The sequence below is a fragment of the Polypterus senegalus genome, chromosome 8 (genome assembly GCF_016835505.1).
Source record: "Polypterus senegalus isolate Bchr_013 chromosome 8, ASM1683550v1, whole genome shotgun sequence".
NCBI classification, from domain to species: domain Eukaryota; kingdom Metazoa; phylum Chordata; class Cladistia; order Polypteriformes; family Polypteridae; genus Polypterus; species Polypterus senegalus.
The window spans coordinates 71,760,055-71,777,869 of NC_053161.1; the positions used below are offsets into that span (position 1 = coordinate 71,760,055).

General features: G+C 35.0%; 1 protein-coding gene across 1 annotated transcript in view; it reads right to left on the bottom strand.

Annotated features, from left to right (window-relative positions):
• ntn4 (netrin 4) overlaps positions 1–17,815 on the bottom strand; it is a 100,027-nt gene that overhangs the window by 10,092 nt on the left and 72,120 nt on the right. Inside the window, exons 6-8 of the mRNA XM_039761260.1 lie at positions 4,877–5,090; positions 3,849–3,961; positions 348–416 (exon numbers count right to left, since the gene is read on the bottom strand). Coding sequence (XP_039617194.1) covers positions 348–416; positions 3,849–3,961; positions 4,877–5,090 — 396 coding nt within the window. The remainder of the gene's footprint in view (positions 1–347; positions 417–3,848; positions 3,962–4,876; positions 5,091–17,815) is intronic.

Consider the following 17,815-nt stretch of genomic DNA (forward strand, 5'->3'; position numbering starts at 1 on the left):
GTGGCACAGTAGGTTTCTAGTCATTCATTACTGTAACTAAGATTAAAGTAGTACAGTGAACTGGTGGACTGAAGATCGACAATTGATTTGATGTATTGAACTAGTTTTAACAAATATTTGTGTGCATCAGTTCATGAATTATTGGGATTTTCTCAATTACAAATTAAGTTTTCTCAATTTAGAGTTCAAAACCTTTCAAAGTTTGACTTAGGATGACTCCCTTATGCACCAAGTTCATAATCTCCACATGCCACAAAGCATTAACTTTTGGTGCAAAACACTAGAAATTTATTTAATAAAACATTGTGCAATTCACTTTAATAAAAAAAACAGTTTTGAAAACTTACCATATGCATATTTCATTGCACAGAATAATTTGGGATTTCCTAGAATCTGTTCCTTACATTCACATTTACCTGCAAATAAAGGCAAATGTTAAAAATAAAACTGAGATCTACACATAAAACAAAATAATACGGTTGGTTTTTAGACATTTTCTTCTTTCTGCTCTATCACAATACTCTATATTCTGTATTTTGATTATATACTTTTTATCCATAGCCCTTGTAACTGTCACCTGGAAATTCAGTTTTCTAGTTTGATCAGTTCCAATTTGTTCTCATTCCTGTTAAAACTTGACTCTTTTAGGCTTATTGTTCTGCTTGAATACTGTTCATTATCCATATATCTTTTTTGTTAGCCTCTGATGTTTTATGTGTCTTCCAGTAAAATTATGTTTTAATTCTTGAAGAACTTTGAAGTCAATGCTATTTTTATACTGCTACTTGCCCCAGGTCATTTGCTTTATTTTGACAAGTTATTTTTATTCACCTTATTTTAAGCAAACCTCTCCAAACAGACCGGAATTGCACCCAATAGAGGTCTATTAATTTAAAAATAACCAATGATAGTGTACATTATTTGCAGTATTTCTACCACCTCTTTTACTGTTTTATACATTCACCTCTGTTATATATAGTCACTTTAGTATGAGCCTTATCATACAGTATGGTGGAGAAGTCTTTTTGAACCTGTTGGGTACAATCCATATGAGCGCTGTCACAAAGCATCTTGAAAATGTATGGGGTCATACATTAAAAAATGCACCAACCTTGTTTCTAAAATTCCTTCTCTAATAGAAAATCTTTGTTTTAATTTGTCTTTGAGGAGTATTGCTGGTTGAGAGAGTTGCAATAACAAAAGTCAGCAAGGTGTTTTCCTTCCCTATACAACTGGCAATAAGATGTCATCTTACTGAGGGTACCTATTAGTTCATGTCAAAGCTGTATAATCCCATCCCAGAAGAAGAGAATGTGTGCAGTACTTTCAAAGCTGAAACTCCAAGAGAGCAGATGTTGCATGTACAACTGATCATGTCCTTAACACAGCATGGTAATTAGGCAAGGAGCAGGTGAAAATCAGGCTAAAGTACCTAAATAGTGCAGAAATGAGCAATGACTACGGCCCAAATTTCAAATGTGGATCAGGTAGTACACTGCTTGAATTACTACTCTCACATTAGTTGCAAAATTCTTGCAGGGCATTCATGACTGTATGTGCAATACAACACAGTTGGTTGAACCTGTCATAACACATTATTTTTCATAGTTTTTATTGTGTGGAAATTGTTTGAATTTATTTTATCTTTTCCATGTATTATTTACCTGATGCAAATTGCAGATCATCTGACCGCAATCATTGGACTTATGAAGTTCTGGTATAAATACAGCTGCAAAGTGAGTCAAGATTTATCCTTCAGTTAGATGAAGAAAAAAAACCCCAACAATCATTAATGTTAGTGAGTTTCAGTTCTAAGATTGCCAAGTGCTTTGTTTCAGTTTCAAGCTTTTCTTTGCTTTGGACTATGATTATGTGTTTGCACCACTGCCTTGTTTGTGGGATATTTTTTGGTCTCCTGGTTTTGACCTTTTGCCTGGCTCTGTCTATGATTCTAGTATACGTTATTATCTCCTGAGGTTTCTTTAATAAAATGTGGATTCGAGCATGAAAGTATGTGTTGTGGTGGATGGCCGGGTCCTATGCCTGGCCAGGACACCCCTTCGTTAGGTATTCAGGGGGAGCAGCCCTGGATGGTGCAGTACCTCCCCCTGGATGCTGGATGGCCGCCCCCCCTGGTTTGGAGCGGTGCCTCAGTCTCTCACAGGGCTTCATGGGAGATGGAGTTTTCCACAGCCCTGTTGGGATCTGGGTTGGCCGCCAGGGGGTGCGACATGGGTCCCTGAGTCTTCTTACTGCCACTCACCCTGTCAAACCTGCAGCACAAAGTCTCCTCTTCACGGTAGAAACTGAGACTTGCTTTTGTTGACCACTCTTATGCTGTGCTTGAAGCTGTTGTGCTGTGAGGCACCTATCACGCAAGCTGATGACCCTCAGAAACTTGTCTTCTAATTGGGTGATTGGGTTGTGACTTTGGGTCTGCCAGATCTCTTTCTATTAGAGTTTCTTCCTGTTTCCAATTGCCTTTGGATTGTGTAGGACACCATACTCACTAACACTTGAATTTTTTTGGCAATTTCTCTAAATGAAAGGCCAACACTTCTATGGGTAATAATACTGTTTCATTTCATTTGTTAGTTGCCATTTTCTTGCCGTTATAACTGGAATACTGTCCAGGCAGTACTTTAATAGGGACCCTAATTGCTGCAGAACATCTGTAGGTTATAACCTATTAGTTGTTCCCTGAGGAAGGCCCGTTTGTAATATTCTGAAATGTCCTCTTTTTTCAGTTTTTGCTAACCTAAACTTTAAATTTAATCATCTGGCAGTTTATTGTTTACCTTTTCAATCTTTTAGGTCATTACATTTCAACTGATTAAATTTGAAGAAAAACTGGAAAAATTGAGGTGTTCTAAAACTTTTCACCGATAATGTATGTACAGTCACACCTTACAAAAACTCAATGTAGTGCTAGTTAATAGCTTCCAGCACAGCGGGCATTATAGATTGAAACTCTGCTAAACTCTGTTGGCCAGCTCTTTGAGAAGTGACAACAACAAGGCGATATAAATTGATGAAAACACTAAAAAAGTTCTTCAGTGCTAACACACAGCATTGGCCCTCTTAAAGGCAATTACAATACAATGTATACATCATATTCATCACTTTGAGGTAATATTGTCACATCAAAGCACATTGTAATAACGGCTTGGTAATATGAATTATTATACATGTGAGTGTTCAGTTAGTTGGTTTGGCTGCATTTCCTAGCTTGATCAAGGGTGTTGTCATTTCCCAGTTTCTCTAAGATGGTATGAATTCATCAGTTGTTGTAAATATATGCACATTCTCCCATCAAGTTTTCTTTTATAAATCTAAATGTTTGCGTTGAAATCTGCATACACACATTTTAACCCTTTTTTATGTGTACACAAATTTTAAAAAGCAGACACCCAAATCCTTTGTCACTCACAGTAATTCTAGATAATCTGTCTCATCACAGAACCACTGTCACAATTAAAAATAATATAAGTATATAAATATAATAAACAAAGCAAAAAGGGCATGCATAAAGGAGCTTTTGTTGCAGTACACTGCATAATTTGTGTTTGCAATATCTTGATGCAGGAGAAGGTATGTTCACAATATTCTATAGGTAAATGACGAGGGCTACTTTTAAGTGTGCCACCCTGTATATAAAGCCGTACATTATGAATGGTAGCTGGTGTGGGACTCCAATGAAAAGAACTGTTAATCATTCCAAACGAATAGAGTTTTCACAATGTAACTATACAGAATTATACTCCTTTGCATTTTTAACTGTGTTGAATGCATACAGAGAGCATAGTGAAAAAATCAAAAACAATGTGAAAAAATATATCCCTCCTTACCAGAATGACGAAGAGCTGAAAAACCCTGTTCATCTTCCCAGTCCCAGACAGGTTCAGTTTCATTAAGTGAGGAGATAAAGTCAGGTTTGTAGTACCAGTCAAGAGCTGTAGCACTGGAAGCATGTACAGTATATTTAATGAAAATAAGATTAGCAGCATTACCATATAGTGCCTGTTTCTAATCCAGAGGAAACTGACCATTTTTGGTTAATAAGAAACTATAAACAGTTTAATTTTTTAAATAAAATATACTTTTACAATCCTATGTGTTTTCATTAGAATGAGATAAAAATGCATGACTGCTCTGGGTGAGTAATTTTGAATAGTTCAGGAAAGTATAAAAGCTATCAACTTTTACAACATGCATTTTAAACAGGCTTCTTCCAGGTCTCCTCAATTATTGCTAGTGTTAATTCTTGCAAAGCATGATATAAAAAGGCAGATATGTGAAACTACATCAGTACAAAACAGTCAGGTAAAAAAGCAAGTTATACGAATTTAAAATATTTTGCAATCAGAGCTACCGGTACTCATTTTTTAAACTCATAGGGTAATCATTGTACGTTTCCTGCAATTTTATGAAATGTTCCAGCAGACTGTGTTCAAAGCTGAGTTACGCCACTGTTTCTGTGGAGTTTGCATGTTTGCCCTATGTCTATTTAGGTTTTCCTCTGGGTATTCCAGTTTTTCTGCCATGTTCTCAAAGGAGCATGAGTTAGTTTAACTGACCATTCCAAACTGGCTGGAGTGTGGGTGTGTGCATGAGTGAGCCTTCAAACTGACAGGTGCTCTGTCGTAGGCTGTTTTCTTCTTTGCGCCCAGTGCTGCTGGAACAGACTCCCGCCTCCCATGACCCTAAATTGGACTGGGTGGGTCTAAGAATGCCTGCTATAGACCAGCAAGTTTAGACTGCACAAAAAACAGTTTCCAAAAAATTATAACAAGTGTGACATTTTTAAAGGCTTTGTAAGGATAACTGCATTATTGCTAAATCTAGTTATATGTTATATGCCTTGAACCGTACATACCTGCTAATGCAGTCTCCTGTATAGGGATCACAGCTTCCAGCACAGTCACATGGTCGGCAGCCATAGTCACTGAAACCCCAGTATCCCACCATACACCTGTCACAGTGTGGGCCACCAATTCCTGGCTTACAAATGCAGTCTCCATTATTTGGATCACAGAAGGACACAACACTATCATTGAAGGGTAGAGAGCCAATAGGATGGCAGCCGCAGGCTAAAACATAAAGGATATGTCAATGTTACCAAATCAATTAACTGGAAAGTATGCAAGTCTGGTATAAAAAGAAATGTACAAGAATTAGTTAAGATACAGTTATATTTTGTGCTATGAATACAGTAAAAAATGTCTAGAAAAAAACTAAATAAAAAAACACACACACAAACCAACTGTTTTTTTAACTCCATGAAGTGAAATTTTACTCCAGTTTAGGAGTTCCAAAAATTAACTTATAGATAATGAACACTTTTTAAATTAATTTGCCTTCAATTATGAAATCAATTTTTTTGAATTTCCTTTAATTTAATTTTTAAACAAATGCACTTTGCGATGTGGTCAGTTTCTCAAACTTCTTTTTGTTTGAATGTTTGTCTCTTGTGCATATTTTATAAACTCACAAAACACATGAAAATAATTTTCCAGGCAGAAGAGTAAAAAAAGAAAACTGAAAATGTAAACTGAATAAATTGTACCATTTTATAAAATTAAAGTGTTTAATACAAAATAATTCTGCTTAAAGAAATGTCACTATCCATCCATCCATTATCCATCCCAACTATAGGGTCACAGGGGGTCTGCTGGAGCCAATCCCAGCCAACACAGGGCGCAAGGCAGGAAACAAATCCCAGGGAGGGAGCCAGCCCACCACAGAGAAATGTCAGTACCGCATGTTAATTCAACAATGGTGCAATCCCGCAACAGAGCTCGGCAGAGTGCTGTGCTGTGCATGTCTTAAATAACCATAGGCTATCATGAATGTGTTGTATTATGTCAGTTTCTATCCATTGAGGTTACCACTTAATTTTCAAATTGCTTTCACTTTTTGATTTACCCTCCTATTAAAGATTTCTCTTTTGTCCATATCTTAGGAACATTTTAAATTCTCAAATAACACTTCTCAGAGTTAAATGGCCTTTACAGGACAATTATTTTTAAGAGTGTACTTCCAGGACGTACTTCATCAACGAATCTAATTTAAAACTCACCAGACTGGTAATATGTGCTGTTTCCACATTATTAATTTGTATCTATTCTGAAGTTACACACTTCAAGATACTGTACATATACTAACCCTTACAAAGGCTATTACTTAGGAAATTGCTGTTAGTCTCATGGTATTAGTGCTTGCTGGTTGAAGTAGTGTTAATTGTTCTAAACTTTGATTTTTAAAACTTTACTTTGCAACTTCTAGGGGCATTTTTTGTTAATTGCATATCGATCGTCGAGACCTGATAGGCTGATTTCAAATTTGAGTTTCATGTACCATAACAAAGTTTTAAAATGATATATATTTTTTATACCATTTAGTCTTTCTCTCAGGCTCTGCTGTTTGGTGTCCTCCTGTTGCTTAGGGTGTGTTCTCAGTGGTCGTGACCCTAACCTCATCATGTCAAACGTTTAAAGGTCAGCTCAAGTGGCCTTGTTTTATGGCAGATAAACCATTTAATTCCTTTCCAAATATTTCCTTTCTATTATTTCCTGCTGATGACTCCATGCTCTTGTTTTTGACACTGAATTTTTTTTATCACATTTTGGTTTTGATCAAACATCTCGTTTTTTTTAAACTTTTGCCTCATTCTCTTTGACCTTGATTTCTGGGTTTAGTTTTAATTCTGGCTATAAAATTGCTTCAATTTCCCATTAATAAAATTGTTGAAAATGTTGTCTCCCGTCCTCTATCATATTAAAATACTGTCTTTGAGATACTGTAGGTGTGTAAATCACAAACTAAATGTTTAATTAATTGAAGAATTCTAAATAAATGTAGAATTTATTGCTAGCTTCCTGCACATGAAACAAGTGTGTTATGACTTACTAAGTGAATTTGGAGTTAAATAATATAAAATGATGGATTATTTAAAAAGTTAAATAATGATATATAGTTTAACAAAAGCTTGTTTTGAGCTTTTATAAATGTCAAAATCAGCGTTGGGTTCTGCAGCCGAAACAAGCGTTCAAGTAAAAATAAATACATAAAAACTGCTTGTCCAAAAAAGTTACTGAGACTAATTGAAATTTAGATTAATATTTAATATTTTAATAATTGCTTATAAATTGTAATTTAAGATATTTAAAAGAAATAAATATATTTTAGAAAATAAAAAAAATGAAAAGAAAATTGTAACTTCCCAATGTTTTAAAACATGAGCACTGATAAGAATTTCTTGGTCTTTCCACCCATGGCTGGCAAGGAGAGAATTTCCAGAGCAGTCTAGTTTATATTTTAATTAACTGTATATTCTTTCGTTCTTGTTTATCTGAAACTACTTTTGTGCATCCTTTGAAACTATACAAAATGCTAACAGGAAAAAACATGAGCTGAACGGAGGGGTTCTGGGATTGCGGTTGTGCCTTAGCTGTTTCATTGGGAAGTCGTGACTATAGAGCCACGTTAATAGCAGGCTTGTATGCTGCAGGCTCTCTCTCTGCCATTTTCCATTCTGAGAAGAGAAGAACAGGCCATGCTGCCTGTTTCTGGCACCTCAATCAAAGGCCAAGTGGGAACAAGACCAAGAGACTAATTAACATAATAATCAATCAATCAATCAATCAATCAATCAATCAATCAATCAATCAACATTTATTTATATAGCACATATTCATACAAAAAAATGTAGCTCAAAGTGCTTTACAAAATGAATAGAAAAATAGAAGACACAATAAAAAATAAACATAAGTCAACATTAATTAACATAGAATAAGAGTAAGGTCCGATGGCCAGGGTGGACAGAAAAAACAAAAAAACTCCAAAGGCTGGAGAAAAAAATAAAATCTGTAGGGGTTCCAGACCAAGAGGCCGCCCAGTCCCCTCTGGGCATTCTACCTAACATAAGTCAAACAGTCCTCTTTGCATTTATTTGTACTTATTTAATAAGACAGAAAGCCACCTATTAGACTGTTATCAGGTGGTATTATTTTGGCCAACATTCATTTTATGATGTTTATTTACATTTTGGGCATAATTAGAAGCTTTAATTTATTAGAAATAAATAATTAAATACATAATAATTAGAAGCTTTAATTTATACATGCATAAAAGTGTAACTTTCTTTCCTGCCTGTTTTAGTGGTCTATCTTGTTGCCTAAGGTCATAGATATAAAATGTCATGTAACACATGAGGGCTATAGCAGGGATCTGGGGCATACAGACACCCTAGGACGTTACCATCACAAAACACCAATCTACTGTATAACAATTATCATCTCAAACATTACACTAAAATAATGTATACTTGACAAGTTACTCTGTAACTTTTTACTGCTTTAACCTCAATATGGGCAAAGCGTTTTATTTTGAAGCACAAAGAGCAATGTTCTAATGCAAGCATTAAATAATGGATTTTAAAGTTATACTCAAGAAAGTGATTCTGATTGCAGGTTTTTGATTAGTTCATATTTTATAGGGAAATGCCTATGAACAGACACAATACACATTTGAACACAAACACATGCTTATTCATTCCATAAGACTCATTTAGAGTCACAAGGTAGTCTAACATGTATGTCTTTGGTATGGAATTGAAAAACCACAGTACCCAGAGAAATCTCATTTATATTAATAGCAGGGGAATTCCACACTGGCTGTGATTGGGCTTGAAACTAAAACCCAATATGCTGGAGCTATGAGACAACAGTACAATACTTTTGCTAAAAAGACAGGAATTAATGAAAGGTAACTGGTTCTGGATTCAAAACTCAGAAGCCCCTATTTGGAGTTTATAAAGTATATTCTCTCCATGTATGTGTGCGATTTCTTTGGGTACTCAGGTTTTCACTTACATCCTAAAGTTGTATAACTTTAATTGAAAGACAACTTTTAAATATCTGAATGAGTGTGTGTAAGTCTGTGTTCCGTGATGAAGTTCCATGAGGCCAGAGTTGTAAAACGTACTCAGAAAAGATAACTTGAGTAAAAGTTGAAGTATTTGTTCAAATTTTTACTTTAACTGAAGTAAGAAATATTTCTGTTACAAAAACTTGAATAAAAGCAAAAATCATACTCATATCCTTTCAAACATACTTCTGTACTAAAAGTAAAAGTACATGTTATAATAATGAGAAGGTTCAAGGTTTTGTCTAGAGAAGACAATTTATTACTCATGCAGTATTTTTGCTACAGAAATGCACTGCATAATCATGAATAATGCAAATACAATCCTGCCTTTTGTCAGTATATAATAGTTGTGTTAATAAAAGTGTGGCTCTAGTGAGTGTGTATATGACTTACACTGTGCCTCCCCTATTAGGATATCTGGCAAAATACTTGAAAACCAAAATAGATATTGTTTATTATACATAAATAAAGTAAAGATTGATTTTAGAAGGGTAATCACTACATTAAATAGTAAAATAATAGCTATTTAACTTTAATAAGAATTCTTCGAGGAAAGCTATGGTTTTCTTTGCTCAATTTAGCATGTCATTTTTATTTTAAGTTGCTCGAGCACTTATGTAAACTAAAGAATTAACCAGAATGAAACTGAAGGCATATTATTAACTTCCATCATAACCAAATGTATGCCCAGTTGGTTGTGTCATAATATATATTCATATTTGTAATGCATAAAATTTTACAGATTAACATTTTCTAGCACATATATGCATTAAAGCAACTTGCATTAATACTCCATTACAATAATTCAACTTCAGTACAACATAATAAAATGGCAATTACAAATCTGAGAGTCACTGTTCTACTGAAGAATGCACTGGAAATGTGTAATTTCTGTTAAATTGAAATGCTTTCTCCTGGATCATGTAAAGGACTAATAAAAAGGATAGCTCTGAGAAAATAAAAGTCACACACTTTGCAATGTGCAGTAATTATCCAACAATTCACAAAGACAAATCATATCACCACTCAAAGGTCAGCCTTACAGACGAAACTAGAATATTTACTTAATAAGCCACCTATATTTCCTTAGCCAAGATGAATTTCCTTCCTAAGCTTCTTTTTCAATTTCAAAACATTCCAGTATACATCAATAAATTAGTTTTTTAAGAAATTAGATTCAACCATAACCTAATTTATTTGGAATTTAAAACATCCACGTATCCAAAGGGCGACCCTACAAAGACTTAAGGTGGAAGGTGGCATGGCTGTACCCAACTTTCAATTTTATTACTGGGCAGCAAATATACAAGCTATAATAACTTGGACATGGACATAAATAAATGAACATACACATGTTTGGTCCGCAATAGAAATAAAATCCTGCAGTACTTCTTTATATTCCATGCTTTGTACCCCTAAAAATACAAGCTATCGCCAATATACTAACAACTCAATTGTGCTTCACTTGCTCAGAATATGGAACCAATGTAGGAAGTATTTTAAGATAGAGAAGCTTTTATCTGTGGCACCTCTGCACGAGAACCACCTTTTTCCACTCTCTCAAACGTACACAGTTTTTAATGTCTGGAAAACATTCAGGATGAAATCACTTAGAGATCTGTACATAGACAACGTCTTCGCATCCTACAAACAATTACACTTCAAATTTAACTTTCCAGCAACACATTTCTTTCACTACCTTCAAATTAGAAACTTTGTTAAACTAATCCTACCTAATTTTCCTCACTTCCCACTTACCTCTATTGTAGAAAAAATATTGTTCAGTCTTGGGGACTCGGACAGCATCTCCGTAATATTTAAAACCATATTACAGTCCCTCCCTTTCAAAGATCCAAGAGTATAGTGGGATAAGGATCTCTCACTCAACATCTTAGAAAAGGAGTGGAAGGTAGCAATGCACAGAATTCACCCAAGCTCCATATACGCAAAGCATAGAATTATTTCATTTTTTATTACATAGAAAATTTGTCACGTTAACAATTGTCCAAAATCTTTCCCTGGCAAGATCCAACCTGCGAACATTGCAATCAAGTCTCAGCCTCATTGGGCCACACGTTTTAGCGTGTACCAAATTTGGACAAAATTTTTTAAATGCCTACCAGACAGCCTTGGGGTCACAATTTCTCCGAATCTACTAACAACTGTGTTTGGGGTACTCCCAGACGGGCTTAAAGTGGAGAAGGACAAACAAACTGTAATTGCCTTTACTACATTACTAGCACGTAGACTTATCTTGCTCAATGATGTTATATACTATTTTAAATTGGAAAAAATCTAATTTTCACTTACAGGATCTAATCAATAACATTTTAGAAAAAGCATTTAAAAGCAGATTATCTCCCCTCTTTCTTATTCTGTTTATTTTTATTCATTTATTAAATTATCTATTTACTTATTTTTACTAGTTTAAAGTTTTACTCTGCTGGCCTTCCTCTCTTTGTTATGGATGGGTGTTGATTTGTTATTGTAAAACCTGACTTGCTTGTACGAAATGTTATTTGATTTTAATAAAATCAATAAAATACAAAAAAAAACTTAGCATCATGGCTTACTCTCTTAGGAAAATTCTCTGCAATCTTCATTACTTTGTGATAAAAAACATTAGGGACTTTCATTATTTACAGTATTTATATTATCATAAAAGTTATCAAAAAAACAGAGCTAAACTAAATTACTTTATTTACATGCTTGGCATCTCAGTGATAAAGGTATGCTTGACTTTCTTTATTTTCAAATGACTCACAAGTACTAAAACACCTAACCATGCTAAAATTTAAAAGGAGAAAAAAGTCTAGTGTGAGTTGAAAGATACAGACGAATGTTTATAGATAAGGATTAATTAATTCAAACAAACAAGTTCGCACAAAGCTCCAAAGAATCTGCTTTCATCTAAACAGTGTAACCTTTATTTCCCTCTCTGCACTAACTTGCTAAGTTAAATTCCTGCTGGACAGGACAATGCACAGTTCTGTTGCATCACATTCATTGCAAACTTTGTGTTATTTTATGTTGACAAAAAGAGTAATAGGCATACTATTCCTGAATAAAATCTGTATTAGCAATTTTTGCTTTGCCTCATAGTGCACATAATTACTTTTTTATACTTCTGTATAACACACTGATGGACTACAGATGTATGATGTTTGATATCAAATTTCATGGCCACTAGCTAAGTGATACTATACACTACAACAGCCTCTATTACAAACCTCCTTGGGACTATCAATTAAATGATATTTGCAAAATTAACAATTCACAATATAAGTTTGCTCTACTATATTAAAAAAACACAAATCTTACAAATGATACATTTTTTACACTGCATGTTTTTCATTAAAATAAACAGTGGAGTTTGTGGAATGAAAATTTTGGTGGGGCACATGAACCTGGGAGAGCGACACTGTCAGTGGAGATAGAACCATACTAAGTAGCTCTAAAAAAAGATGTGTGTATGGTTGTGGGGGAGAGAGAGAGAGAGACAGAGATGGATGATCAAGCACATAAAGAGCAGCACTTACTGTATGAGAGCTGCTCCTCTGCTTAAATCCATTGGTCTTGGTACACTGTCACTAGTGAGACTTGAAAAGGATTCTGCCTTTGACCGCTCAAAGAGTTGGGAAAAATGAGTACAGGTGGTGCTCCCTCTGAGACAGCAGTATGTATGTTCAGACAGTGGATACTTCTGTGAAGCTGTGGATGATCAGAGAAGTGGCAGGGTTGCTGGATGGCAGCCAAGGAGGGGGTGAGGGAGAGACACCGCATTTCAAAATGTATTAGACTATCAGTGATGATAAAATGTCATATAAGTAATCAACTTGATTTATCATATTGATGTTCATGATTCTAAAAGAGTGAGATGTACAAGGTCACATATCCTTTAAAAAGGTTGCTTAAAATTCATCTAGCCTTCAAGCTCCAAGGCGGAACAAAAAATTTCAGGCTGTACATGCACACACATGAGCAAACATGCCAAGACTATAGCAGGGTCAAAGGACACCTGCCTAAGTAACCCAGCATTAGGCTAGCAGTGCCAGGCACAAAGACAATTTCGCATACCTCAAAAAGACACCTGTTTCTAGATAAGAAATGATATTAAGAATATCATGGAAAACTGGATAGAGTTGATTTGTGATGTCCAGTAGATTCTGGTGAGCATAGACACGTTCTGTTAGCTTTCTCTGAGCTCAAATTCCAAAAGGTATACTTATCTTTACTTGAAGGAAAGCTAACACCCTTTTTATTAGCTCTCACATAATAAGAGACGACAAGACCCCTCGCAAGATCTCACTGGAACTGTCTTATTTAGTTAACCACTGACTTTTATGGCTGGGCTCACTGTGGCATTTCAGTAATTTTGCTTGTAAAGTATGGAGCAATATTTTGTGCATGTAACATACGGATATTGTTCACACAATATATAACTTGTGGTCTCAAGATATTACTTGTGCCCATAAAATCTTGTTTTCACAAGGTTAAAAATACACTGGTTTTAGGGACTTCAGGGGCTCCATATGAGCTGAAAAACAGAAAAAAAATTGCTTATTTCAAAACGCTTCTTTAAATTTGAAAACAAATTCTTAAAGTAGAGTTTTTTTAGGTGCTGTTTTCAAATACGACCTTGAGGAAAGTTTACATTCAGTTTCCATGTCTTAACACTGAGCGGGAAGCATGAGAATGATCTACCAAACGAGCAGTGGAAGGTGTGCTGCTGTGCTTTTATTTTCAAATTATTGGCTGCGTCTCAGCAACGCTGATCTATGATCTAAGTTAACCACATACCCGGTAAGTCTCTTTCATGAATTTATAATAGTTTGATCTGTGTAATGCGTAATGAGGACTTGCTGGAAAATGCAATGAAGTAAAAAGAATGCTATTTGAGCCGAAAATGTAATGGAGTAAAAGTAAAAGTAGCCTTAAATGAAATTTACATCAGTAAAGTACAAATGGCAAAAATGTACTTAAGTAAAGTAAAAAAGTAGTTGTACTTTGTTATTTTAAACCTCTGTATGAGGTGTTACTTCTGCCTTATGCATGATGCCACCTGGATAGCTCTTACATCCTGTATGTATTGAAATAATAAGGTTGGAAAATTTGTGAGCTACTCTTTAAATGAAAAACATTAAAACTAACAGCCACAGTGGTACATCAAAAGAGAGTCTGGTTCTTTTTGCTTATGTTCAGACTTAACATATCAGTTTAACTGGTATGATCTATTAAAATATTATTTGTTTTAAATCTTTTGTAAATCTTGTTATTTGTCTAGTATCAAGGCTTAAATTCCCTGCAATCGTCATTAGTTTGATATGCAAAACATTAGGAACTTTCATTATTTACAGTATTTACTTTATCATACAAGTTATCAAAAAAAGCAGAGCTAAACTAAACTACTTTATTTACATGCTTGTCATCTCAAAGATAAAGGTATGCTTGACTTTCTTTATTATCAAATGACTCACAAGTACTAGGGCATCTAATCACACTAAAATTTAAAATTGAGTTTGATATAAACATTTATTAATATATTCCATTACTGAGGTTTGTTAAGTTTTGCAGAACATCACCAACCGCTATGGTGTAAGGGGAAGTGCCCCATACTCTTAAAAATAAAGGTGCCAGAGTGTTTCTTCAGAGTGATGCATACACATTAAGGTTCCAAAAAGATTTATTTATTATTTAGATCTGTAACAGGCTGCATAAAATGATTAGCCATGACTAGATGGAAACAGATTTGAGAAATATCAATTGCTCAAGATTGTAAATGGTCTCCTGTTGCATACGTCTAATAACACAGGCTAAGTCCAGGTTTTGTTAATCTTAATGTAAGTGTGCCATACATTAAATATTTTTTTATACATATAAGGAAGTTTTTACAACCATAAAGAACTGTCTTCAAAAGCAAAGAACCAATCCCAGAATTAAAAAAGTTCTTGGTCAAGCAATGGTTCTATGAAAAACAACATAACCTGGTAAAGAACCATATAGTGCCATTAAAGAACCATTATATTTAAGAGTGCACCTGCCCTTAATGTAGAGACATGATTGAAAATCCAACTTGATACAAAGACAAGTGTCTATGAGTGTTCCTGTGTATTTGTGAGTCCATCCTGGGCTATGCCTCTGTTACATGCCATTTGGCATGGGAGTTGTAAAAGCATTACTAATATATGTGATGCACCATTTGTTGAAATGAAAAATGGAATGCATTTTATTACTACATGCATTACAAAATACATTCCAATATATAGTGAACTGCAAACAGTAAAACTGAATACACTGAGGTCTATGCAGATTACTTAGATTGCAACATGTCTCAGATGGTTAGCAGAGCTAGAAAATTATAATATCCATGCACTTCCTGTATCCAATTATCCAGTTCAGGTCATGGGACCTGGAGCCTTCTCCAGGCATTATCAAGCACAGGGTAGTAACCAACCCTAGACCACATGTCAGTCGACTGCAGAGAAACCTTAGGCACACATGCTCAATCACTCACATCAGGCCAATGACCGCTACATAAATATCTTTAGAATATGGAAGAAAACTGGAGGATCCTGTGAAAAATCCAGGCAGACCAGCTCTAACAGAAGCCACTGCTTTCACACAGACGCTGACCACTGCACTTCTGTACAACTCACGATGTTTATTATGCATACGGTAGTGTTATTTGTTTTTACACATTGAAATGCAATAATCTAAATAATCTACATAGCCATTTAATTGTTTGGTGAAATGTATATGTCAATTTTTAGTTTTTGTGTGGCATTAAGTTAGAGCAAAGTTTCTTTTCTTTTTTTAAATAAAATGCTTATATTTAAAAGAAGAATATGTGATAATATTATAATGCCAAATATCTATGAAAGTCTTTCATTATTTAAACAAAATATTTCATAAGCATAGCATCACAAGAACAACGTACAGTAACAAAAATACAGTACATATAACAATGCATTAGAACCTACAAATCAGCTGAAGGTGATATTCCTCTGTGAGAACATTTCTGTGCAAATACTGTTGATTATCTAATTCTCTTACACAATAAAAAAAAATATCTGATGCTACTTTCCCTTTAAATATGTACTTATGGGCCATTGAAATACTGTAAATAATGAAAGTCCCTAATGTTTTTTATCACAAAGTAATGAAGATTGTGTTTAAGTGGACAGAGCTTGGAAGAGAGGAATGGAGGTGAGAGAGAGAAAAGGAAAGAAGTCTGAAGGACTGATTGCTGGTGATTGGTGCACTGTTTGGGGTGTTATTGTGTGTTACACAATAAAACGTGTGTGTTAAGGACATTCTGTGTCTACCTGTTTCTGTCCGGGACTGAATATTCCACAATATTTTTCTTGAGCTCAGCAATCATTACCTTCAGTTCGGACAGATCGTTTAGGCCTTCGCGTTCCGCAGGTGAAGCTGCAAGCCCCTTTACAGCTGATGTTCCCGGCTCACAAGGAGTAGATGATAATGTGGATGGCAAGGCCATTTCCAGTTTCAAGTGATCTTCTGGAATTGACAAACTATCATGACATGCATCGCTTGCAAATTCGCCCCCACTGTCGCTGTCAACAGGAGATGATGCAGCGGTACCGGGGTCCTGGGAATTCAGTGCTTTTGCCTGTCTGCTCTGGGTCAGTCTCTGTAAGGTCATACCTAAAGGTTGAACTTGGACTTGACGCTTGTCTAGGCTTGGGTGTATCTTTGGGTCTCTTTTCCGTTTCTTTCTGAGCCCCTTTATTACTGCTCATGTTTATATATGCTTGCATATACTATAATAGAACCTCCTCGAGTTGGATAAATACAGGATACCTTGAGATAATAAAAAAATAAAAGAAAAATAAAAGAAAAATTAAAGCCGCTGCTAATGGAGTTCTGCTCTAGACGTCCATCTCCCGCAATGGGCGAGACCAACCCTAACAATCACATCCTTGACAAATAAATTTTACTTTATTCTAATCAAAACATTCAAAACATCAATTACTGTAAAGGAACATTGCTTCCTTTCCTTCCAATTATCTAGGTACTAACCATTTACCTAGAACCATAAACAATCTGTTAAAAACAGAAGTGTCATAGTAAACACAAAACAATGTCCTCCAGTTGTAAAAACAACATTAATAGTTGTAACTGTAGTAGTAGTATTTTGGCATGCACACAGAGTGGACAACTTTTCTCAAAGTTTGCTATCATAAACCGCAGCAGTTGTACACACAAGGCACCACCAAACTGGTATCAACCCCAAGACAATGGCAAGACTATAAAGGCACACATGTCCTATTATTTTAAATCATAGGGGAGTTGAGCACCAAATGCCAAAAAGCAGCAGAGCTACGAAGTGCCTGATGCACAATAACCTGTATAATGAAAATGCTAGATTAACCAGAACCATGCAGTTTAAGTATAAAGCAGTATTTTATTTTTGCAAAGGTGAAATCTCCATTACCCAGCAGACACCATGTTGAGGAGTTCTTCATTGTTTTGTTTATGAGAACAGAAAGAAATCAAAAACATTATGATTTACTTATTGGTAAAATATCTGCACCGTGGTACCTGGGTGTGCCAATAAAGAAATACTGAACATACAGTAAAAATCTCATTTGTGAACTGTAGAGGTACTGTACTTTGTATTAGGTAAGTTAAGGTTCATATCTAAAACTTTAAAAAACATAATGTATAAATTCCAACTGATCTCAAATACACATCCTCAGGTGTCTACTAATGTATAATATGCTCATATTTCTTTTTGTGTTCATAAATCCTTTAAACAAAGTGCAAATCCATAACTGACAAGAACACAGAATGTTTGGTTTGTGCCTGGATTAACTGATCGTAATAGAATTAATATTATATAAACTACAGATCTTTCAGATGG